Below are 26,041 nucleotides of genomic sequence, written 5' to 3'. Positions count from 1 at the left end.
TGCTAGTAAAACAACTTAAAATTGCAGTTCCGTGAAGCCAGAACTGCGATCTCAGAATTTTTGATCCAAACTACTCTAATTCTTGTCGATGTTTGTCCACCAAAAATTTGCGTGGATTTAAGAGCAATTTTTTTTTTTAGAATAATTCTGAAAAATGAAAAATCTTGCAATCGTTTGTCCTAAATATTAATATTTGCGTTAAGATTATTACATACAAAAAGAAATTACGCATACACCACAGTGAATTTGTTAATTTCCTCTAATTTAATCACTGACTGAATAGCAATGACTTTTTTTTTACCATTCACTCATTTTGAAAATTATACGGCTACAATGTCAAATTTTTTTCGCAATAAAAAATGTTAAAAAATCATAAAATTTAAAATCATAACAAATTGGCTTGGATAATTTCATATTTATTTTGTATTTATGCAATCTAGAGTTCTTACTCTTTTCTTTTATGACATACGAGGTGGACAAACCACAGATGTTTGAATTTAAAATAAAAATATTTTTTTTTTTGGGATTTTAGAAAAAAAAAATATATTTTATTTGAGAGTTGCTATAAAAAAATTGCTTTTTTGAAATTATCTCCTAAGCGGAGGTTTGGGCATACAAGGATTTTTGTTATATGTAAAAAAAAACTTGAGGTGGACAAACGACAGCAGTTTGAATTTTTGAAAAAAATTTGCTCTACAATTTTTTGAAGGGTGGACAAACGAAAATTTTCTGTGGACAAATATGAAAAAAAAAGGTGGACAAACGAATTATACTGGTTTAGTTCAAAAATTTTGAAGTCGCAGTTCTGGCTTCACGGAGCTAAAAATTGCTATACAACTAAACAGAAGTCCTTCTGTCTGTCAGTCTGTCTGTTAGGAACAACAATCTAAACAGATGGACCGATTGACATTAAACTTGGTATGTAGCATTTTTTGGAGACTCTCCAGAGGGTTTTTGGAATTAATTTATTAATTTTTTTGGACCTAAAATTACGGTACCTGTTTAATTTTTCCGAAAACGGCTCCAACAATTTAAAAAAAATCAAATGTTAGTAAGGTCTATCTTTTCATGAAAAATATTTTTGTTTTATTATATTGAAAAACGAATTTTATTTTTTTTTTGTTTTTTTTTTTTACAAAATTTTTCCGAAGCCTTAAAAATTTTGGAAGCTTGAACTCTAATAGCAAGTTCGTGCAACCCAATCGTGCATTTTATTTTTCTTAAATACTGTGTATGAGCTTTATTTCTTTCTTACTAAGTCATTAATAGTTAAATACCAATTTATGCTCTAAGAAAATCCTGTCATATTTTCACCTTCTCTAAAATGCATGTATTTTACCGCTCAATATTTTTTAATGTTTTCCTAAGATTCTTCGAATACAAAAAATATAATCTATTGAAAATATAAAACTCTTTAACGCAGACATTAAATTTACGTGAGTCATTTAAATTCTCCCTGTTGCTAACGTAACGAAAACAATACCGAATGCAGATGCAAAGCAAAAACGACAAACAACATAAAAAAAAATTATTGAAGAAAACTACGAAAGGATATTTTTTGCATCTCATATCCCTTTATACCTTTCTTCTCGCGCGCATTCAAATCTCGCCTTGAGTGGTTGTTGTTTTTTTTTTCTTAATTTTTTTCGGTAGCTGCATTTTTTTAGGTTCATCTTAGAGTTTTCCTTGTTAGCGATAGCAATTTCTTGAAGGTTGATAAATTTGAATTTCGATGCCCGAAAGCATAACACTTTGAATTTTAAAAATTAAAATCCCTTCTTTTATTATAATATTTTTTCTACACTATGCATTCACATATACATACGTACTTTAGCATGAAATTATTAATATACTTACATATTGAAAACTAATAAACTCACAGTTGTACAGATGCAAGTTAACTCTTTATACAAGGAGAATGATTCACCCACAATAATTATAACGGTGTAGCACCCAAAAACCCCACTCTCTCGTAAAATACTCTTACTCCTTTTTCTACTAAGTACAACAGATGACTCAAAAAAAAAAAAAAAAAAACTCCAGCAGCAGGAGTATATTTTTTTCACACACCACTGACACCACACAACGCTGCTGCACACACTTGAACAAAAAAAAAAAAAAAAAGAAAAAAGAGGCTCTTGAACAGCATCATTGCTGCTGATATGTGGCGGTGTCAGTTCAGTAACCTTTCACTAGAGACGCCCGTAGCGCAAGTACAACCGCGCAAATAGTACTCCTGGTCCCGGTCCTGATACTAAGTACGATAACTACAATTATGATGCTGTGAGTCACTATGGAAACAAAAATATAAAACGACTATAGCTCTCGCTTTACATATAGATTTTGTTATTTCTTTCTTTCTTCTCATTTAAAGGGCATGATATTTAGCTTAGGCTTTTCTTGGTGGTTTGCACTATTTTCTGAGGTGAGGTGAGGAATTGACGGGGAAAATTTCTTTAAAAAAAATTGATGATTGTTTTATTGGAAAACAATCGTATTTTACCTTTAGGTACCTAACTTTGTCAAATTTAAAAATAGCAAAATCGATTGCTACTTTGTCTAAACTTTTAATGAGTCATTGGCTCGGTCTTTTGAAACCAACCGGGAATTTTTTAAGGACACGTCTTATTGTTAACCCTTTATTTAGAACTTTTTATCCATGTTTTATTTCTATCAAAACCAATATTTTGAAGATGGTGATTTGACAAAAGTGGTTTTCTTCATACAATCCATCAATCAAACGTCTATATCCGTGCGTACAGCATCTTTTTACTTGCGATATAGGTACTATAGGGCAAGTTTAGGATTCGTAAAAAAAATCGAACTCGAGATAACAATTTTACATGACATTACGATGATGGAGAATGCCAAAAAAGTGGGTCCGGCAATTCTGTCTGTCTGTCTGTCTGTCTGTCTGTCTGTCTGTCTGTCTGTCTGTCTGTCTGTCTGTCTGTCTGTCTGTCTGTCTGTCTCTATCTGGAGCTGCAGCCTAAACGAGTGAAGTGATTTTCTTCAAACTTGGTAGTTAGCAGTTTTTGGTGATTCCCTAGAGGGGAAATTGAAATTTTTTTTTTATGACCAAAACTAACGGTACCTGCCATATAACAGAATAGAAAGGGTAATTTTTTTCAAAAACGGCTCTAACGATTTTGATTAAAATTTTTGTGTGTAGTACTACACATAAGGGCCAACTTTTTAAATAAAAAAAATATTTTTTGTACCGTTATTAACGGTACCTGTCATAGAACGGTTTTTTTCGTTTCTGAATATCTCGTACAAAATTAACCCGATTTAAATGAAAATTTTTATACAAAAGTGTGTAAGTAAAGATAATATTAAAATTTTAGAAAATTTTCAAAAAACGCATTTTTGGTTTTTTAAAAAATATTTCAAAATTTTTTTTTGAAAAATCAATTTTTTGAAAACGGATCAATGAAAAATTTTGAAATTTAGTTTTTATGTGTAAATTAGTTATTTCTTCAAAATGGCATACCAACTTTTTTTTTGAAAAATGTTAAAAAAATTTTATATATAAAAAATTATTTTTTTAAAAAACGGCTCCTACAATTTTAAAAATTTTTTTTCTAAAAATACCTTTTTATACGAGAAATAAAATGGCATATTTGTTTTTTTTTTTTTAAGATATTTTATAACGGAGTTTTATTAATTATAAAAACAGATTTAATTTTTTTATACTACTTAGAGCCAATTTTTCAATCTTCTAATAAACAGTCAGTTAACTGTTCGACGAATAAAGTTATTAGGCTCATAAACAATCAGATAAAAACATTGAATTTTTCAATCAAGAATAATTTATTCTACAGAATAACAAAAAAAAAATTGTCAAATTCAAAAATATTTAAAATTAAACGCCATTTTTATTCATGATTGTTTTTGTTTTCTTGTTTTCTACTGTATTTTTTTCAAAATTCTTTCAAAACAGCTTTGACAACTGACACAATATATTTATTGAGATTATTCCTTAGAATAATTTTATTCGTCTCTGAAAGAAGCAGATAGATTTATTCTTAGGAATAAGCTATATCTGCCTGTTGAAAAATTGATTTTTTCTCTATCCTTAGGAATAAGTACTAACTGACTGTTTAACTGACTATTGAAAAATTGGCCCTTATGAAATTTCTTCAAAATATCAAATTTTAAATTTCTTGAATAAAAAGCTTTAACATTATAGTTACTTTAAGCATAAGAGCAAGTACGTGCGACCCCAGTCGTGCAATTTATTTTTTTTTTTGCAAAATAAATTTTCTGAAAACGGGTTGATGAAATTTTTTTGAAATTTCTTTAGTGTGAATTAATATTTTCTTAAAAATTACTAAAAATGTTGTTTAATTTTATTAAAAAAAAAAAAAACATTTCGGTATAAAAAGTACGATAACTAAGGCGTTGGGAAACAATAACGGATTCTTGTAGGGGAGCAAATAGTTTTTTTTTTTTTTTTAATTATCACTAATCTAAATAGACGATTGTCCCCCGGAATACCACTCCTAATTTTAGATTTTAAATTAAGTTATTTATTTTTGAAATAATTTATTTCAAATCAAACTGTATTTTTAAGTTTGATACTAGTCTTTTATAATAACGAAGAAAAAATAATAAAAATTATATTTATTTTTATTTTAAGAAGCCATCTGTCGTACCTAGGCAAAACGCTTTGGAGTTTAGGTCACTTAAACTTTAAAAATGAATTAGTTTTCTATTGTATTACAAAAAAAGTTTTTTCCTCTTCAGCGAATCATTTCTAGACCATCAGTTTTTGGTAACATCCATTAAATGCATTCTGGAATTAGTCTTTCCTTTGGCTCTCTTCGAACAAGAATTCTCCAATCCACAACATACCGCTTAAACTTCGATTCCAAGGAAAGAATAACATTGTTGCACATACCTTGAGTTCAAATAAAATACTCCTCAGCAGTGTTGCCCCCCTATAACAACTGTAGCTTTTTTGCTACGATTATTTTCTAAAAAAAAAACTTACTACGCACAATCAGAAAATATTCACTAAACACTACAGTTTTAGAATTGCTATAAAATACATTTTATTTCATTAATATGAAATGATTTCTTTAAAAATCAGAATTTTTGAGCTATTATAAAATTATACACTCCTGCTCAAATTTAACGCACATCATATTTATTTTACAAAAAAGTTTTACTATTACTTTATCTCACAGTATCGTGGTTATTTTCTCAAATAAGACAGGAGTTAGCTTAAATTGAAGGTATGGAATAAAATGTTTGTGGGGAAGATTTGGAGAGGTATGCTGAAGTCTATCTGTCAACCCGCGAACCTTTTAGAGATGAGTCATAAATTTTCATGGAGTAAACTCTGCCTCACAACACCTACGGAGTTAGTGAGATCTCCTAGACCTAATTTAAGTACCCAAAGATACTTGGCTGATATTCTCGAACAGCATGCGGTTCCAATCACCCCTAGATTTGGTCCACAAATCAGTCTGATGCACGATAATGCATGCTAGAGTGGTTTGAGAATATCTTCATGATTAAAATGTGCCACCTTTGAATTGACCACACAGATATCCGGATGTAAATTCAATAGAACATGTCTAGGAAATGTTGAAAAAAATGCATTTGCGGCCGAAATCCACCTCCAAGCATTCTTGATTAACAGAAAACTGCAGTGAAAGAAAAGTTACAACAAAACCTTCAAAACTTAATTCGTGGAATGAATAGACCACTCCAAATTACCATATGCGCTAGAGGAGACAATGCCAAGTATTGAAAAAAATTATTGGAAAGAACTGTCACGCGTTTCCATTTTTTTAAATTTTTTTTCTTAAAAAACAAAAATTATTTTAATATCAGTTTTCAGACCTTGAATTGCTAAATTTGGTTTATCTTTTTTTTGGTTAATAATACTGTTGCAATGTAGCATTTTTCTGACTTGCTAAACAATAAGCAAACACAAAAAAATACAACAAATAATTTTAAAGCCATTTCAAACAAGATGCAGGGGTATAACTAAAGAAAAAAAAAGTGTGCGTTAATTTTGAGCAGGAGTTTAGTTTTGAAAGAAAATCTTTTCATTTTTATGGATAAAATAGATTTTATATCATTCAAAAATGTTTATCGCAAGTTAAAAAAACGGCCGCAGAATGAAAAAATTATCTAGGTTCCAAAATCCATTTTATTATAATTCATGAAAGTTTTTTTTTTTTTGAATACCCAATGAATTTAAGTTGATAGCGGGCTCAAAAGAGGTTTTCAAGAATTATTACGGCGAGGATATACTGGAATAGTATCAAGAATACCAAAAATTTGTAAAAAAGAACACTTGAATACTTTTGTCATCGCATGCTTATTTTATCTAAATGAGGTGCAGTAAAAGGCGCTTTGGATAAACTACTGCCAGACAATTTCTTTTAAATAATAAAAAAAAATTGAGCATTCTTTGATTGTATTTTTTTTTTTCTGATTTAAAATTTACATTTTCAACCAGTTGAGGGGGCAACACTGCTCTTTAGCCGAGAAATCTTTTTTCTCCAACTCATTTTGGAAAATCCGGCTTCAGTGCCGTCATCTCTAAATCCAGTTTTCATGAGACTTTTTATCACTGAGCTGGACGGAATTCATTTTCCTATAGTTCGATACAGATCGATTTAAAATTAATTTAAATTCAACAAAACAGAATTCTGCAGAGCTAAAAAAAAAACATTTAAAATAAAAACACTGTGCAAGTTTTTTGAAAAAAATTTTTGAGACAGGCGCGCGATTAACTGTTTCGCCCTATTTCGGACCCGAGAAATCCATTGGCATCATTAGTTTTTCGATTTATCGGTACGACTTCGAACAAATTTTTTTTTGAAAGTTTTTTCAATTATTTTGAGATTTTTCCACTGTTTTTAGTCATTTTTCAATCAAAAACAATGTTTATATTGCTAATAATTCTGCTCAAACGTTATTTGCTACATTGTAAACAATTTTGAACAATTTATTTCAAAGTTTAGTGATTTTTTTTTAATTTAAAAAAAAAAAAACGAAATTTTTTACATTGTTATCGTTTTTTCGCTGTTTTTGTTCTCTTTTGCACAAATACATAGCATGTTTTCCATTAAAAATTAATTTAACTGTTAATTTAGTGTTGGTTAAACTTTGACATACTATCGATAGCATCGATAACAAAAAAAAATCGAGTATATCGATACTTCACAAAACTATCGATAGTTTCAATACTTCCAAATTATTTTACCACAAGGCTACCGATATTATCGATAGCTTTGAAATTAATTAAACACAATTTGAACTACAAGTTAAGTTTTCGTTTGACATTGGATGTAAACAACGAATTAACATAGCCGATTGTATCGATAGTTTTAAGAAAAAACTATTGATAATATCGGAAGCCTTGTGGTATAATAATTTGGAAGTATTGAAACTATCGATAGTTTTGTGAAGTATCGATATACTCGATATTTTTTTGTTATCGATGCTATCGATAGTATGTCAAAGTTTAACCAACAGTTAACAGTTAAATTAATTTTTAATGGAAAACATGCTATGTATTTGTGCAAAAGAGAACAAAAACAGCGAAAAAACGATAACAATGTAAAAAATTTCGATTTTTTTTAAATTTTTTCAAAAAAAATCACTAAACTTTCAAATAAATTGTTCAAAATTGTTTACAATGTCTTTCTACTGGTAGAAAATAACGTTTGAGCAGAATTATTAGCAATATAAACAATGTTTTTGATTGAAAAATGACTAAAAACAGTGGAAAATTCTCAAAATAATTGAAAAAACTTTAAAAAAAAATTTTGTTCGAAGTCGTACCGATAAATCGAAAAACTAATGATGCCAATGGATTTCTCGGGTCCGAAATATGGCGAAACAGTTATTCGCGCGCCTGTCAAGAATTTCGACTTGCACAGTGAAATTATTTGAACCATTTGAAAAATCGCTAAACATTTTGGATTTGTCCTTTAATTTCCTCTGGTAGTGCATTTGAAAGGCCATTAAATAATCAACAAGGGTCAGCTGGTTTCATTTTATTGATAGCAACAGAAAATCAATTTTTTTTAAATTTTAAACTTAAACAAGCACTGCGGCGTATGTGTAACATTTTTTTTTTGTTCTGTAATATAGTGCTAAATATTGTGCTCAAAATAAGCGAGCAGATTTGTAATTTTGAAGTTTTTGTATCTTCTCTGGAATGTATTTAAGACCCCGGTTTTCATGTTTTGCATTATTTTTTTATTAAAAAAATATTGAAAAAGAAAAAAAGGACAATTTCTATTTCCTTCTATAGAAGAAATAGTTGCAATGCTTTTCACTTACTTTGAGCAGGAGTGAACATTTAAAACATGTCCTTAGCTCTCCACAGACATAATGTTTCGATCTCTGTAAGGCCATAGGCCTACAAATGATAAGTTTGATAGAATAAAAGGTATTGCTTTTAGTCACAAAATTAATAAGCCAAAAATGAGCTTCCTCGTTGAAGTAGATTTTTCAATGAAGTTAGTGCTTCAAATGTTTGAAAGGCCTGTTTTTTAAAATCATATACAAAATTATTTTGAAATTTAAGCTTAGGCCGGTCTAAGTTCTGTTGAAAATATGTGTAATATTTTGTTCGAGTGTTAAATACTCCATATTTGTGCAGTTCGATGTTACTTCCTATCTTCCATACAAAATTGGTATTTTGAGTTTTTCCCGAACTATTGAACATTAACTATAGGCAAAAAACGAGTTGGGTACACCTACAAACTGTATTTGGCACCAAAATACAAAATTTATAGCGTGTTAAATCAAATTACGCAGAGTGTAGGTACTTACTTTTCATTAGACTTCATACATAAATATTCATAAATAATTTTTGTAATCATACCTCATCAGTGGTATCCACTAAAAAATTACGGTCACATTTGAATTCCCTCTACCTCCACCATTTTTATATGTACTTTCAGTTGCCATCAACAACCATTTTATCGCTAACAATTTATTTTAATTATTCAAAATGTGCGGACTGCTATTTTATCCGCTGCTTCTGCTGAGCTGCAGCACAACTGCCACTGACTGCGCCTTATCGAATCAAATATAATAGTGAAAATAGTGAATTTGTAATTTTATCTGAATGCGCAAGTAGTTTTTATATTCGATGTCTCTGACCGTGGTGAACTCCATCGATGCCATGGAACAGAGCAGCGAAACGACGAAATGACAAGCGCACATTGGCGCGAAAATTATTGTGAAACTCAAAACTCAATAGAGAACTTGTTGCTTGGGCTGTGGGACTATAGGTACATAGATTGGTGGAATTGTGTTACGCCGAATAAATTTCCATCATCGCGTCCCACGCAATTCATGAGGCAAGCTGGAATTATCTTAACTTTATTTTTGTTTCATTTTTGGTCAAAGTTTTCAATTTTCATTGTTTGAAGCTTCTCTTAAACCAAGTAACGAGGATTGTTGATGTTGATCTTTTATAGGTTGGATAGATTTTTACGTGTTTAGCTAGTCCAGTTGAGAATATATTTACAAAAACAAATGTTTATAGGTAGGTAATATTCAGTTGATATGACTAACATTTTTCTTTCATAAATGTTTCATACGAACGTGACTAAAACTTTTGTTTTTTTTTTTACATCTGAAAGTGTGGAGCTTGGGATAACCAAACGTTTTATAGATACAATATAATTAGAGTAAAAATTTGCACTAACACACGTGGCAAAACCCCCTTTAAGGTTATCTCCCAAGTTTGCAGCTTCATTTTATGAAAAAAGTCACCAGGGACTAGGTCAAGACGACTCGAGATAACAATCAGATGTGACTTTACGCTATTCAGTCGAGCTGCAGCCTGAAGCAAGTTACTTCAAACCTTATGGTTAAAGCTTTTGGGTATTCCCTAGAAGGAAAATTGGACCATAATTAACGGTACTTGCCATATGACGTAAATGGAAAAGTTCGGTTTGCTCTAAAACTTCTAAAATGAAAATCGAATAAAATAAATGAAGTGTCTTGGAAAAACGGTCCTCAAACTCAGATTTTTGAAAAAAAAAATGACTCGAAAATTGATTTTATTTTGTCCAAAAATGAGATGGACGAATAAATAAATTCATTTAAAACTGCTTTTATTTGAACTTAAACTATTTCAATTCTTGGCTGATGGCTGTTAATTGTAAAATGTAAAAGAGGAGTAGATCTCCCTGAAAATTGTTTTAAGATCAAGAAATAAATCAATTTTGTTTGGCCACTCGAAGGCAAAAATTGTCGAAATCAGTTTTTTGACAGATCTAAATCGAAAGTAATTGATTTTTGTTACCAAAAGAGAATCCCATAAAAGTTAAGAAGCGTAGCTACAAGTCTAATGCCGACTTTTTACGAGTCGATTTTTGTAGATGTCGATAAATGTTCCCAAAGGAACGCAGCTTCTAATTCAGAGTGCTTAGAATAACTTCAGTTCAGAGAATATTCAGAGCGTGCTCAGAATGGTTAGACTCTGGAAAAACGCCTACTATGACATTTAACTCATCAGAGCTTTTGTAAACTTTACATTTAAGTTCAGATGACCCTTATTGAACCCGACCATCATCCATTAAAAATTAAATTCTTCATTGCGCTAGTGATTTTAAGCACATGAAAACAAAATATTTTCCGATTTCATTATTTTTTTTTTTTTTATTTTTGTTGGTGAACCAGAAAAAAATGAACACAAGTACCCAAAGCATTAAGTCAGAAAGCGATCCTATTTCAAAAACCATAGCTGTATGACAAAATAATAACATTTAACGATTTTTGGTAGATGCAAAATTATAAATAAGTTAATAAATGTATCTTATTTAAATTAAATCAAAAGAAACACAGTCCAACTTGTGCTTCTTGAACAAATTTCGTTATATGTTTTATTTTTCTTGAAATCCCGACATTTAATAGCCAAACAGACCAATATATATGAAAATATAAGCATTATCACGTAATACCTTTCCTACGAGTACTCACTATTAATATATTTATGTAATAATTGAAAAAAAAAATGTTTAACCAACACAAACCCTATTAAATGTATTGCTTTTTTTTTTGTCTGGTTTGTAGATACCAGCTTCCGTGATAAGCAGTGTGGGCACAATCAATTATCAACGTAAACAGCCCTTATCATTTTCTACAGCATCAGTAGCCACAATCGCAACAACAGCTGCCCATGAGATCTACGTTGTGTCACCAACGCAATCGGCGACTCCGTCAAAATACAAATCAGCTATTATAACGAATGGTGGGGGAAGCGGCGGTGGACGCAATTCGACCACCATCAGCTGTACAGAAGTTGAGGGCGCCGTCGGCGGCGGCGATGCTGCGAAAATGGTTAGAGCTGCGTCGGCATCGACAACAGTTCTCATAACGAATCAACAATTAGTTCAGTCGAACGCCCAAAACGCCAGGCATAGTCTTCCATCACCAATCAAAATGGTGATACCGGCTACAAGCCAGCATCAACAAGTGTTGCAGCAGCAGCAGCAGCAACAGCAGCAACAGCGTCAACAACAACAACAGCACCATCAGCAGCAGCAGCAACAACAACAACAATATCAACAACACCACATACAACAGCAACAACAGTTACCGCAACAGCAGCAGCCACAACAACACCAACTGTTACAACAATCTCAGCATCTGCAACAGCAGCAACAGCCACCACCACGGCTTCATCCGAAAAAACGAAAATTTGACCCAGCAGAGCTGGAGAGAATGGACCATCCAAAAGTACAGCAACTGCTGATATCGGATGCAGGAAGTGTTGGCTGCGATGGCAATGAGGCTGGTCCCATGACGCTTAAAAACGGTACTAACATCATTGTGTCTGCACCCAATTGGCAGCCTTCGTCTAATACATCGTCCAATGAAACTGTATACATAAGATCAATACCCCATCCAGCAAATTCCACAACCCAAAATATTGGTCGCCTGACCAACATGGAAAGTCCCGATAAGAAAATAATCATAGCGAGGTGAGTATTCAACTATTTTAATGATTTCCTCTTAATAAATTGTTTGTCTTCTTGCAGCCCTCAAAATTCTTACAAATTCCAAAATCTACAAACCATAACAACAATCAACAACAACAGCAGCAGTCGATCGAATTCAACAACGCAACAACAATACAATATTTCTTATCAACAGCAGCAACAACAACAACAGAATAATACTTCATCCGTTGGAGTACTAGATTTAAGTGAATGGACCAATACAAGAGTTTTGGCTAAGCTAGGCAACTACTATGCTTCGGGCATAATTCGACCAACGGAAACAACAGCACCTAATTCGGTGTGTGTGGAATTCGATGCTCCCGAAAACTGTACACAATTGTATACGGACGTGTTGGCTTCTGGTCGATACAATGTTATTTTGGATGCAAGTCCTCCAGCAGCAGAGGTAGCTACAATTAAAAAAAAATAATTAGTAATAATCTTCCTCCTTTTAAAAGAGCTGAGTTTTCATGTACAATAATTTAAGTTCTGGAGCTCTATAGATTATCCTCCCTTTTCTCAGAGTTAACTTTTAAAGAGCATCACATTCTAAAGCCTGTTTCACTAATTTGGTATCGCTGATTTCAAATCTGCCCTAATTTTTTTCTAACAGCTCTAGTTTGTGTGATATAGGTACTAGAGAAATGCTTAAAAAGTAGCAAATAATCGATTATTGAGATTTTATAACGGGAATATCTCAAAAACGCGAGCTATAGGAAAATTCTGATCTCCGATTCGAGTTCAGAACACTCAAATCCTTTAGAAAAGAATTGTTTTGTTTCTGAAACAAGACCACTGTACGCTAAAATCTACTTTAGCTTAAAAGTTAGAAAAAAGTATATAATTGAGATATTACAACGGGAATATCTAAAAAATGTGAGTTACAGAAAAATTTTTGGCTTTGAATGCGAGTTTAGTAGAACCAAAACATTTAGAAAAGTATTGTTTTGTTCCTCAAACAAAAACGCTTAAAACCACTGAAGCTTAAAGAGTAGCAATAAATCGATTATTGAGATCTTATAACAGGAATATCTCGAAAACGTGAGCTTATAATAAAACTCTGATTTTAGATTCAAGTTCAACACACCCAAAACCTGTAGAAAACTATTGTTTTGTTCCTGAAACAAAAGTAAGCTAGGAAGTGCTTAAAAAGTAGCAAAAAATCGATTATTGAGATTTTATAAAGGGAATATCTAGAAAACGCGAGCTGATAGAAAATTTTTGACTTTGGATTCGACTTCAACACCCCAAAAACCTTCTGAAAAGTTCATCAAACTTAATAAAACAAAACCCCAGTGTAATGCCCAGTGTAATCCATTGATTCGATTTTTTCCTCAATATTTTAGATAAACCTTAACACAAGAGTCTGCGTTCGCACACAAGTTGAAGGCCGGCCAGGCTGTGTCTTCATCGAGGGTTCTGTCACTGAAATCAATTTGAATACCAAGCAGTTTTCAGTACAAATCGGGGATTCAAACTCTGCACAAATAGTAAGCATTCAATGTTTGCAGCTAATTTTGTGTCTCATTGAATATGATTTTTTTGTTTTGTTTTCCAGATTAAAACAGTCAAAAGAGCGGATTTGAGATTATTACAACCACCTTGGTGGGACGAACTCAATGAAGTTGGAAAATACTCGACTTCACGCAGCAATAGTGTTATTGGACAGCAAAACACTGACATTCTGGAAGGACGAACTGGACAACGCATTATCAACAAAAGCGGACACATTGTTATAAACAATTCTGAAACAAACATAATCTACACAAGTCGTGGTGATGTCCTTCATAAGGCCCCATCTCATCAAGTGGCCTATGTCACTACAAGATACGAACCATGTGGCAAAATCAATTCTAGCGGAGGTCATCATACTCCGACAACTGTAAGTAATAATGGTGGTAGTAATTCAACTGCTCCACTGCAAATACATCATGTCCTGCCAACTCTACAGCATAGCGAAGAATATTACCGAACTACAGCAACCTCGCCTTTTCAGTCATCGAATATGTTAAATAACAGTGATGGATCGGCAGGCAATGGCAATGGTGGTGGGCATATTCCCGATATAATTGTGTCGCAGAATTTGGTCCACAAGGTGCAGGTGCAGAGTCCATCGACAGAAGAGATGCATCGTCGCCAGAGATCATACGATGATTATGAATCGGATGATGAATTGAAACGTGTTGAAATTAGTGGCTATGCTATGGACGGCGATGTAGAGAAATTATCAGGTGGCAGTAAAAGGAGCAGCATGCAAAGTCGAGGCAGCACTTCTAGTCTGCTCGATCAGAGGCTCACCCCACGATCTCATCCAGCAACTCCAAGGTACATGCTTGTTGTTATTACTTGCTCTATAGGGCAAGTATTGGTTTCGTGTAGAAAAAAAAATTTGAGGTTTTAATCAAAACCAACATTACGATGATGGAGAAGATCAAAAAAGTGGTTTTCGTCATGCCGTCCGTCGGTCTGTGCGTGTGTGCGTCTGTGCGTCCATCTGTACATCGAGCTAGGGCCTAAACGGATGGATGGATTTGCTTGAAACTTGGTACAGATGCTTTTTAGGTTATTCCCTAGGACCGTTTTTTTTTTTATTTTTTTAATATCTCCTTTTTAACGCATATCTCCCATATAATGTTTTCGAGGTATTGCAACTTTCTCGAAAACGGCTCTAACGATTTTGATTAAATTTGGTATACGTAATAGACTTATTGATTCTAACAAAACTGCGTTTTTAGTTTTTCTCAAAAAAATGCGGAGAACAGAAATATGGCGTTGCCGTTTTTCAAAAATTGACATGTTTTTTAAGCTCATATATTTCACCAAAGCATAAGTCAATTTTATTAAAAATTTACAGACATCATTTTGAAGTATAAAATGTAAAAAAAAAATATTTTTAAAAACATTTTTGAAAAAAAAAAATTTTAATTTAGTTTTTAAACTTTCGATTTTTTTTTCTCGACACTAAATAAAATCTTAAATTTCCAAATAGACATTTAAGATAAAGATACTCTTAGCAAAAAATTGAAAACCAAAAAATATTTTTTTTTTTGTTTAGATCTCAAGCGACAACACCCCATCGTTTTAAGAAGGGCGATGTCGTTCAATCGGAATCTGGTGTACGTAAGAAATTCAATGGAAAACAATGGCGCCGATTGTGTTCAAATCAATCGTGTTTGAAAGAATCTCAACGAAGAGGTTATTGTTCAAGGCATTTGAACCAAAAAGGCAGTACATTGCGATCTACTGGTCCAAGTCGATTCCCAAGGTAAATTATTATTATTATTATTTTTTTTTTATAAAGTGGAGACTAATAATTTTCAAATTTATATTTTTTCTAGTGATATAAGTAGTCGTTCGAGCAGCAAAACACAAGTTGACGAAGAGACTTCCCGTGATTCGGAAACATCACCGAACTATCGAGTAGCAGGTCGATTCGATCAAGAAGAAACAGATGTTGCAAATATGCTAGGTAAGTGAAAATAAAAAAAGAACATTAATTGTTTCAATGATTATGGGATGGCAAACAAAAATAATTAATTGTGCAAAGCGAACTGCCACTTATGATTCTTTTATCTTCCTTTTAATGTTAATTGAGTTGGTTCCTAATTGCAATACAACTTTTCAAAAGAAATCAGGAAATTTAGAATTTAAAGAACTTTCATTGAGACTATTTGCCACTTTACCTACCTGGAAAAAGCCAAGTTTTTTTTAATCTTTCACTCTTAGAATTGTAGCTGTCCAGAATATAGTTTGGGTAATTTTTCACCTTCGTTGCAGTCACTGTCTGTAACATTTAAACCGAATTAACGAAATAAATACTAAAACTGACTAGAAAAAAAATCATCTCAACTGCGCAAAAACTGATATTCTCCTGTGTATCAATATTAGAGATGGACTCTTTTTGCGCAAGACCATCGACATATAGATTTTGCTGCAATTATGTTGAGATGCTTGCAGCTCTTTATGTGTATAGCTGTGATGTGTATTTGATGCAGGCCATCAAACGCTAACTGAACATTCTTGCAAAACAACAACACGTAACCGCTACCGGATGAATATTGTGTTTCCGCTACAGAAGTAACCAATTAGCGAAGAACAGTGTTTAATTGTAGATGTCTATCAGCATATCCGTTACAAATGGATAAGCCTGAAATGGCTGGTAGCTACACTTATGAATGTTCTAAAAGAAAAAATAGAAGAAAATTCTATCGCAACCAGTTCCTAAAATTTTAAATTTCATCATCTTATGTTTTCATTCACCACAACCACGAATGAATTTTATCAAAAGCGGTTAAAAATTTTCGTAGCACCTTTTCTTAACAAAAATAGAAGTTTGTTTTTCGATACAAATTAAAAAAAAAAAATATTTTATGAACCAAAAATTAATTCCTATTAAATAGGTAGAGAGAAAAAACAAAGATGGAACATGTTTCATATGGATCATTAGTCATAGCAAAAGGCAGCTATGGCGAACGTTGGTTATAAGAAATAATTCTTTACATAAAAAAAAATTTATAGATTTCTTTTATTCGTAATTCCCATGGGAAAAAGAACATTTAATGAATTTCGTAAGGGTACCTTTTACATTACACCATTACACTTTATAGATTCTTAATTCTTATACCAAACAAAACTTTTTCACAAAGTTTTAAAAATTAATAAATTATAAGTCAGCTGTTATGATACCTTTCTCACACATAACTCAACCCATCAAAAAAACACCCTTTCACCAAAAATATTTTTAAGAACTTTTTGAATCCTTTGTCCCTGCTTTATCTAAAACCTTAATCCGGAATTTCATCAGTGTAGCATGTTTTTCACATGGGTTTTGGTTATATTTTCCATGTTGAGGTCAAAAAACAAGCACCCTTGTTTTTAATCGGCAATAACTTTTCTAAGAGCAATCGTATTGACTTTATATTTACGTCATTAGATTCAGCATCAAAAAATACCTTTAAAACATGTGTCATATGATGATATGATTCACAAAGAATTTTTTCACTATATTTTTGAGCTTCACCCCCTCCCTCTTGTCCGCGAAAAAACACCCTTCCATCCAACTTTTTTGTATAGACTTTTTTATCCTTGTTTCTCATCCTAAAAGCAAACTTTTTGCCAAGTTTCATGAGTGTAACAATTTTTTATTTTATAAATGCCTATTTCACACCTGTATTAAATTGAATTGTTTAACTGTTAACCGTTATCCTTATCTTCAAATATTTCTTTATCCAGTTAACTGAAAAGTTCTATTACACTGTGCAAATTTAAAAAAAAAAATGTTTGAGACAAGTGCGCTGTTGAATGTTCCCCTCTATTTCGGACCTGAGAAATCAATTGGCATCATAAGTTTTTCGTTTATCGGTACGACTTCGAACAAAATTTTTTTCGGAAGTTTTTTCAATAATTGTAAGCATTTTGCCCGCTTTAAAGTCATTTTTCTTGTTTATATTGCTATTTATTCTGCTGAAATGTTATTTCCTACCAATATAAACAACTGGCTTTGTAAAAATGTATATCTTAGTAATGAATGTGTTGCCGTTGTGTTGTAATACATTTTTTTTTACATTTGAGAAAATTGCTTCTACCACCTAAACGATTTAATCTTATCCTTCACTCCCATATAATTTTTTTCTATATATAATCTAAATAATCTTTATACATCATTTTATATATGAAATTAAAAAGAAAAAGTTTTCAAAATAAATGTATTATTAGTTTAAAAAACAAAACGGCAACACCGGCAATTTTAACACGTAGATTTTAAAGTTTTTTTTATTACCGACGTTTAAGAACAGAAATTATCAAAATTGCATCTCTAATTTGCTTTAGTTACTCCACTAAAACATAACAAAACGATAACAATGCAAAAAAAGTCCAAATTTCTTGAATTTTTTCAGCAAAAACTTGCTAAATTGTTAAATAAAGTGAATAAAATTGTTTATTTGTCTTTATAAATAACGTTTTAGCAGAAAAAATAGCAATATAAACAAGAAAAATGACTTTAAACCGGGCAAAATGCTTAAAATTATTGAAAAAAAAACTTCCGAAAAAAATTTTGTTACAAATCGAAAAACTAATGATGCCAATCGCTTTCTAAGGTCCGAAATAGGGGGAAACAGTCAACAGCGCATATGTCAAAGATTTACTTGCACTGTGTTTGTTCTTTAATAACAAATCACGCAAAAATGATTAAATCCAACAAATTAAAAAAAATATTCTACAGTGAAAGTTCGTCATAATGAATAAATAAAAAATTTCCATTGATCGTGTGCAGAACCCTTTAGAATGATCAGTGATCATCAAAAATACTTTTCTTACTGAATGCATCCACTTCCATCACCATTCAAAGCTAATCGATAAGAAAACCATACATTTTGCAGGTGCAAAAATCTGACATTTGTGAAAGCGTGTATATTTTGTTGTCAAACGAAAAATTGTGATTTTTAATTTTTGTTTTGTGTGTTTTTCCCGCCTTGTTTATGTAAAAAAAATAAACATAAACAAATTAATATTCTTAAACAAACAATTTATTTATCAATATATTGCAATAAAAAAATAATGAACAAAATGAATACATCATATCCAGGATATGACCTTGGCACAAAACTTTATCTGCAGTGTTTGAGTAGGAATTTATTTTTTCTTGGAAATCTTTTTTATAATTTTCTAAACTTATTTATTTAATTATTTTGTATTACTTTCAGTGTCACTAAGTAGCTCTCGATCGGCCACTCCATCATTTTCATCGCCTGTCAATCATGGCTCATCTCCCATGAATACAACTCATTCGCCAGTGACCGTGTCGAATCGACAAAACTTCTTCACACCAATCGGCGGTCCAGCGCCACCAGAATCGGCAACAAAATGGAAGAATTCTCCAAGCCCAGTGCTCTACAATGTTGGTTATTCTCAAGTGATACGACCGGAGACGGTAAGAGCACAGCAACCGCCGCCGCCAGCACAAGTGGTTACTTCACAGCAACAACAACAACAGCAACCCCAACCACCACCGTTGCCACCACAACAACAACAGCAACAGTTAGTGCAAAAGCAACAACAACAACAACAAATGCAACAACCACCTCCGCAACAACAACAACAACAATCGTCAATTCAACAACAACAGCAACAACCAACAGTTCAAACAACTGTTGGCCATGCAACCAGTGTTATAAGGATCTCACCAGCTTCGAGCAGTTACCAGACATTTCATCCGGTAATTGTTGATGCTACTCAACTGGTGCCAGTGTTGCCACCGGCAGCACCTGTTGTACCAACTCAACAATCACAAATGCAACAACCGGTGGTTGCTACTGCAGCCCCACCACAACAACCAAGTGAAAAATCGATTCCAAAAAACGGTAAGTACAGATTGATTTTAATATCTTCATAATTCATATAAATCATAATAAAAGTGGTTTTTAGTTATAGCTATCATTCCTATTTAACTTTAAAAATACATACAAATTTGGATTAATGAGTTAAGGGACGGTTACAGGAAAATGAATCAAGGAAAAAATACAAATAGATATTTTGTGAAGTTTTCATTCGATTTGAAACACAAATGATTTACCAATCGATTAGATAAAGATAGATCTTATAACTTTAAACGAGCTTAAATTGTTTATATATACAGGGTGTCCCACAGTCACCGCCCCAAATGAAAACCATGGATTCCTGAGGTCATTTTAAGTCGAAAAACTTAAGAGGTAATTTTCTCGTTTTCGTCCCGTTTTCAAATTACCACGGTTTTTATGATTTTTTCTCTTTTGTCCTTTAACTGGCCTTATCTTTGCCAAACAACGTTTGATTTGAAAGATTTTTTTTGCAACCAATCAAGAATTTATTGCAGTTTAAGTTTGTCTCAAAACTTTTTTTTCTGCGGACAACCGTTTCTCCACAATTTTGCATCAAACACAACTTTTTTCGTTTTTTAAGTTGTTTTTTACACTTTCATATCATTTAAGTCAAAAAAACACGTTAATGAGTATACATTTTTTGTGCATTTTATTAAAGCCCAGTTTATTTTCATAAAAAAAATAAGTTTTATTTCATAAAAAAGGCTACTGAAAGTAATTAAAAAAAATAAACAAACTGAGTGAATGAAAAAAAAAAATAATTTTTAAATAAAAAATTAATTTAAATGAATTAAAAACTTTTTCTGAGCAATTGTGGTTAAGAAAACAACAAATAGATAAAGCTCAGAAAAAGTTTTAATTCATTTAATTTAATTTTGTATTGAAAAATTATTTTTTTTTAATTCACTCAGTTTGTTTATTTTTTTTAAATTACTTTCAGTAGCCTTTTTTATGAAATAAAACCTATTTTTTTTATGACAATAAACTGGGGTTTAATAAAAAGCACAAAAAATTAATACTCATTAACGTGTTTTTTTGACTTAAATAATATGAAAGTGTAAAAAACAACTTAAAAAACGAAGAAAGTTGTGTTTGATGCAAAATTGTGGAGAAACGGTTGTCCGCAGAAAAAAAAGTTTTGAGACAAACTTAAACTGCAATAAATTCTTGATTGGTTGCAAAAATCTTTCAAATCAAACGTAGTTTGGCAAAGATAAGGCCAGTTAAAGGACAAAAGAGAAAAAATCATAAAAACCGTGGTAACTCGAAAACGGGACGAAAACGAGAAAATTACCTCTTAAGTTTTTTGACTTAAAATGACCTCAGGAATCCATGGTTTTCATTTGGGGCGGTGACTGTGGGACACCCTGTATATAAATATACAGGGTGTCCCACAGTCACCGCCCCAAATGAAAACCATGGATTCCTGAGGTCATTTGAAGTCGAAAAACTTAAGAGGTAATTTTCTCGTTTTCGTCCCGTTTTCGAGTTACCACGGTTTTTATGATTTTTGCTCTCTTGTCCTTTAACTGGCCTTATCTTTGCCAAACTAAGTTTGATTTGAAAGATTTTTTTTACAACCAATCAAGAATTTATTACAGTTTAAGTTTGTCTCAAATTTTTTTTTCTGCGGACAACCGTTTTTCCACAATTTTGCATCAAACACAATTTTCTTCGTTTTTTAAGTTGTTTTTTACACTTTCATATCATTTAAGTCAAAAAAACACGTTAATGAGTATTAATTTTTTGTCCTTTTTCTTAAAGCCCAGTTTATTTTCATAAAAAAAATAAGTTTTATTTCATAAAAAAGGCTACTGAAAGTAATTAAAAAAAAATAAACAAACTGAGTGAATTAAAAAAAAAATAATTTTTAAATAAAAAATTGATTTAAATAAATTAAATTTTTTTCTGAGCTTTATCTATTTGTTCTTTTCTTAATCACAATTGCTCAGAAAAAGTTTTTAATTCATTTAAATCAATTTTTTATTTAAAAATTATTTTTTTTTTAATTCACTCAGTTTGTTTATTTTTTTTTAATTACTTTCAGTAGCCTTTTTTATGAAATAAAACTTATTTTTTTTATGAAAATAAACTGGGCTTTAAGAAAAAGGACAAAAAATTAATACTCATTAACGTGTTTTTTTGACTCAAATGATATGAAAGTGTAAAAAACAACTTAAAAAACGAAGAAAATTGTGTTTGATGCAAAATTGTGGAAAAACGGTTGTCCGCAGAAAAAAAAATTTGAGACAAACTTAAACTGTAATAAATTCTTGATTGGTTGTAAAAAAAATCTTTCAAATCAAACTTAGTTTGGCAAAGATAAGGCCAGTTAAAGGACAAGAGAGCAAAAATCATAAAAACCGTGGTAACTCGAAAACGGGACGAAAACGAGAAAATTACCTCTTAAGTTTTTCGACTTCAAATGACCTCAGGAATCCATGGTTTTCATTTGGGGCGGTGACTGTGGGACACCCTGTATATATATTAAATTGGGATCTCGGAAACGGCTCTAACGATTTCGATGAAATTTTCAGGGTTTGTTCATCTAAGCGAGTAAAAAGTTTTGGAAGTATTTTTGGAAAAATCCGCCCACTGCCACGCTCACTTTTTCAACATATAAGTTTTTTCGGGAACGGCTCTAAAGATTTCGATGAAATTTTTAGGGTTTGTTTATCTAACCGAGTAAAAAGTTTTGGAAGTTTTTTTTTGGAAAAATCCGCCCACTGCCAGGCCCACTTTTTTAACATATAAGTTTTTTTTCGGAAACGGCTCTAACGATTTCGATGAAATTTTCAGGGTTTGTTTATCTAAGCAAGTAAAAAGTTTTGGAAGTATTTTTGGAAAAATCCGCCCACTGCCATGCCCACTTTGTTAATATAGGATTTTTTTTTGTAACAACTTTAAAGATTTCGATGAAATTTTGAGGGTATGGTCCTCTAGGCGAATAAAATTTTTTGGAAGTACTTTTATAAATATCCGCCCACAGCTACGCTTATTTTTCTCACATATAAGTTTTTTGGTTATTGATTTCGATGAAATTTTGAGGGTTTTTTCCTCTAGGCAAATACAACATTTTGGAATTATTTTCTCTTACCTATATTAGTTTTTTTTTTCGCGGAGACAGATTCAACGATTTCAATAAAATTTTGAGGTATGGTTCCATGTTTTACGCATTGTTCTTTTTCTTTTTGTTACAATAACTGAACAATATTTTTAAGATCATGACTTTTTGGATCATGTATTGAAACTCTTAAGTAATTTGTTAATTTCGTATCACTAATTATCTTTGTTTTACGTTTTTTTTTGTTTTTTTTTTTAATGCGACTATTGTTAACGTATAAGAATAAAATAACTCACAACAAGCAACACCATTGACCTAATATCAATCTTATAACATATAAGTAAAAAAAGAAAGAAGTAAAGCATCCACTGACACAGAATAAAACAGAGACAGGGATAAAAATAGTATTTCTTCATACTTAGCTTTACCGGCAAGGCTAATTTTGAAAAAAAGATTAACTTTATATTCACTATCCAAAACTTTCTGACCCGTAAATTAAAATTTGAACAAAAAGGGATCTCATTGCTGTAGACATTTTCGATAATGCAGATTCCTGTAACCCTTCTATCCATCGTCGCATGTATATTCAAACGTAAATAAACTGGATTATTGGGAATGTGGTGTTTTGTAACCCACGAAAAAACTGGTCATTGCAAACTCAAACCCACTCCAAAAATTTCTGTTTAGGCCTCAGTTATAGCTATCAGTAAAATCCATCAGTAAAAATTTTGTTTAGCTATTTTGAATACTTTAAACTTTTATTTTGAACAAAATATTGATGAAATAAGTTGAAAGCTTATTTTAACTATTTTTTTCAAAAAGAAGCATTGCAGTTGGTGTTAAATTTTATTCACAAATCCATTTTATAAATTTTACTTATGAAGTTTCATTTTACTGAACAACTGTTTTCCAAATGCCAAAAAAAAATCCATTTCGTTTTACTGATGGCGTTTCATTTTTTTACTGTTCCGGTGCCATCATTAAAAAAATTACTGATGCAATGATCAGTAAAAAAATACTTTGGCAAGCGAATGTCAAATAAACATTATAATTTAATGACATAAATTTACTGATTGCTATGAACGCTCATCAGTAAAACATTTCAGATTCCTGATGGTTCAATTTTCAATAACGGATTTTACTTATAGCTATAACTGAGGCCTCACATTTGACTTTTATCACTTAAAGTGATAACATTTAAAGATACCGAGCAAAGCTCGGTCACCCAGGTACTACAAATTTTATTTCTCAAATATTTTTCACAAAAACTTTTCATTATGTTAAAAATTAAATCAAATGACAATAACTTTTTAAGTTTCCTGTCAGGTTAAAGTTTTGTCTCTAGTTAATTTATTTAAAACTTAGCGATAAATTTTAGTTTTATGAATATTCATTCATAATATAATAATAATAAGGTTTCGGTATCTCAGAGTGTTTTTCAAGAAATGGTAAAGTTGACTGTAGTTTTTTTCCGTTTAGAAATTCAAGGAACTGGTCTCGAGTAATCCTTTCGCTTCAAATAAACTGTCTCACAAAGCACACTACACAGTAACATCAAGGTTGCAGAGCGGTCAAATGCCTACCGAATTTTTTTTTAACGCTCTTGGATTTAAATTGAGCAATCCGCACCTGGACTTTAACACCATACTTATCATCTCGCGCGAGTTGCTATCTTCGAAGTAGTTTGGTACCTCAGAATATTTCAGGTTGCTAATCGATTATAAATGATTCAAAAAATTTTGATTGAAAAGAAACCTTAAAATGGAACTACATATTATTTTTTGATAAAATTGTATTTATTTGTTCTCCTGATGCAAATTCATTTTTCGTGCCAACTGGTTGACATTTCAAACGATATATAAAACGAATCGTTACCCTGTTGAGTTTCATTTTTTTTGTCTGTTCCACTGCAAACGAAAACCTTTTTCTTGTGTATTTTCATCATGGAAAGAAGAAGTCAGGTAGATTTTGTGCCTTGTCAACTGACATTAGTTTTCCTGATCGCTATAAACGACAATCAGGAAAAAATATCCAGTTTCATATTGTTTCTTTTTTCCTGATCGCTATACCCGTAGGAAAATAGGCAACTGCGTGTTTTGTTTTTGTAATGCATGCATGTAAACTCAAACTGCAGATACGGTTATCAATACCAAAAAAAAAAAACAACTTAATTAGTTAAATTTACATATATGTATGTCTGTCTAAGACATTCGGTAATGTTACGATTTTTTTTAGGGTAATGAAAAGAAAGGAATATCATTACGATGATGGAGAATTCCGAAAAAGTGGGTCTCGCAATTCCGTCCGTGCGTCTGTGCGTCCAGCTGTTCACATTTCCACAGCCTAAACGCGTGGACGGATTTTCTTCAAATTTGGTACAGATGATTTTTATAGAATTCTGAAAGTTTGTTTTTTTTTTTGTTTTTTTTTTTTTGTATCTCACTTAGAAAGTGTACCTTCCATATAAAATTTTTAAGTTATACCAAATATACAAATATACTCATCACAACCAAATATCTCGAAAAAGGGTCTAACAATTTTGATCAAACTTTGCAAACATAATATTCAAAGCAATTGCAATAAAGCTGCATTTTTAGTTTTTCTCTCAAAATAAAATTAAAAAAATTTTGCCCTAAATGTCGACTCTTCCCCAACATCAACAAAATTTCTTTATAATAATAATAACATAAAAGTATGTATGAAGTTTATTTATTTTAAAGATCCTCTGCTGAAGTTTTATAAATTTAATAATAAGTTTTTCAAACATTTTTAAAATTTGAATTTAGATAGGTAGATCCATAATTTTTGGATGGTGATAAGAAGTTTTTTTTTTCAAAGCATTTGGTCGCTCCGTTTCCTTTGAATTCTTTTCACTTCAAACATAAAAAGTAACCACTGTGCGTCTGTGCGTCCATCTGTTCACATTTTCACAGCTATCCCAATTTTCTGCAAAACGACTCTAACGATTTTTATTAGACTTTGCACTCGTTTTTCACAACAAAAAAAAAAAAAAACAAAAAATGAGCTTTCATAAAAAAAAATCTGCCATATCGGCTCTTGCCCCGAATTTCAACCAAATTTTTTTTCAAATTAATAAAGGGACAGTTCTTGTAAAATACAAGTTAACTAATATAAATAAAATTACTTTGAACTGCAAGAGCAAGTACGTGCGACTCAGTCGTGCATTTTATTTAGCGAAGTCTTTGGCGCTTCGAAATACCATATGCAAATCAGGATTGTGCCATGAATACGTATAATTTTCAAACGTCTTAAGTGTAAAATCAATGTTTTGACACTTTTTTTTTTACATATTTCGTACCTTGTTTATTGATGTAACTTATCTTGGAAATCAAAAAGAATTTTAAAAAATAATGATTTCTTTTATAGGGATTAACCAGGGGTCGACGTTTCAATGGCACACGCTCCTGCCACTGATTAATTCCCCTGCGAAACAACAACAATCAACACAAGCAGTGCAATCCGCAGCGTCGACAACTATGACTTGTTCGGTCCCAATGGAATCTCCCGTAAGTGCAAAATCGGAGCCCATGCCACCACAAGATGAATGCGACGATCAGTTAGACGATGATGTCTTCGAACCAACGACACCATCATCACAGCGATAT

At 31.7% G+C, this 26,041-nt stretch overlaps 1 protein-coding gene across 7 annotated transcripts in view; it reads left to right on the top strand.

The window, feature by feature from the left end:
* LOC129917028 (putative transcription factor capicua) overlaps positions 1-26,041 on the top strand; it is a 63,612-nt gene that overhangs the window by 23,438 nt on the left and 14,133 nt on the right. For 5 of the 7 annotated variants that reach the window (XR_008772581.1, XM_055997333.1, XM_055997332.1 and 2 more), the window contains exons 3-10: positions 11,065-11,975; positions 12,033-12,399; positions 13,340-13,483; positions 13,552-14,318; positions 15,049-15,258; positions 15,332-15,462; positions 18,698-19,354; positions 25,803-26,041. The exon at positions 25,803-26,041 is cut by the window's right edge and continues 237 nt beyond it. Coding sequence is in view for 6 of the 7 variants with exons in the window: in XM_055997333.1 (XP_055853308.1) it covers positions 11,329-11,975; positions 12,033-12,399; positions 13,340-13,483; positions 13,552-14,318; positions 15,049-15,258; positions 15,332-15,462; positions 18,698-19,354; positions 25,803-26,041 (3,162 nt within the window). In the remaining variant the exon portion in view is untranslated. The remainder of the gene's footprint in view (positions 1-11,064; positions 11,976-12,032; positions 12,400-13,339; positions 13,484-13,551; positions 14,319-15,048; positions 15,259-15,331; positions 15,463-18,697; positions 19,355-25,802) is intronic. The other 2 variants (XM_055997335.1, XM_055997334.1) reach the window with 2 other exon arrangements.

This window comes from Episyrphus balteatus, chromosome 3, assembly GCF_945859705.1.
Source record: "Episyrphus balteatus chromosome 3, idEpiBalt1.1, whole genome shotgun sequence".
Taxonomy (NCBI): domain Eukaryota; kingdom Metazoa; phylum Arthropoda; class Insecta; order Diptera; family Syrphidae; genus Episyrphus; species Episyrphus balteatus.
This window is presented reverse-complemented; position numbering and strand designations above follow the sequence as displayed.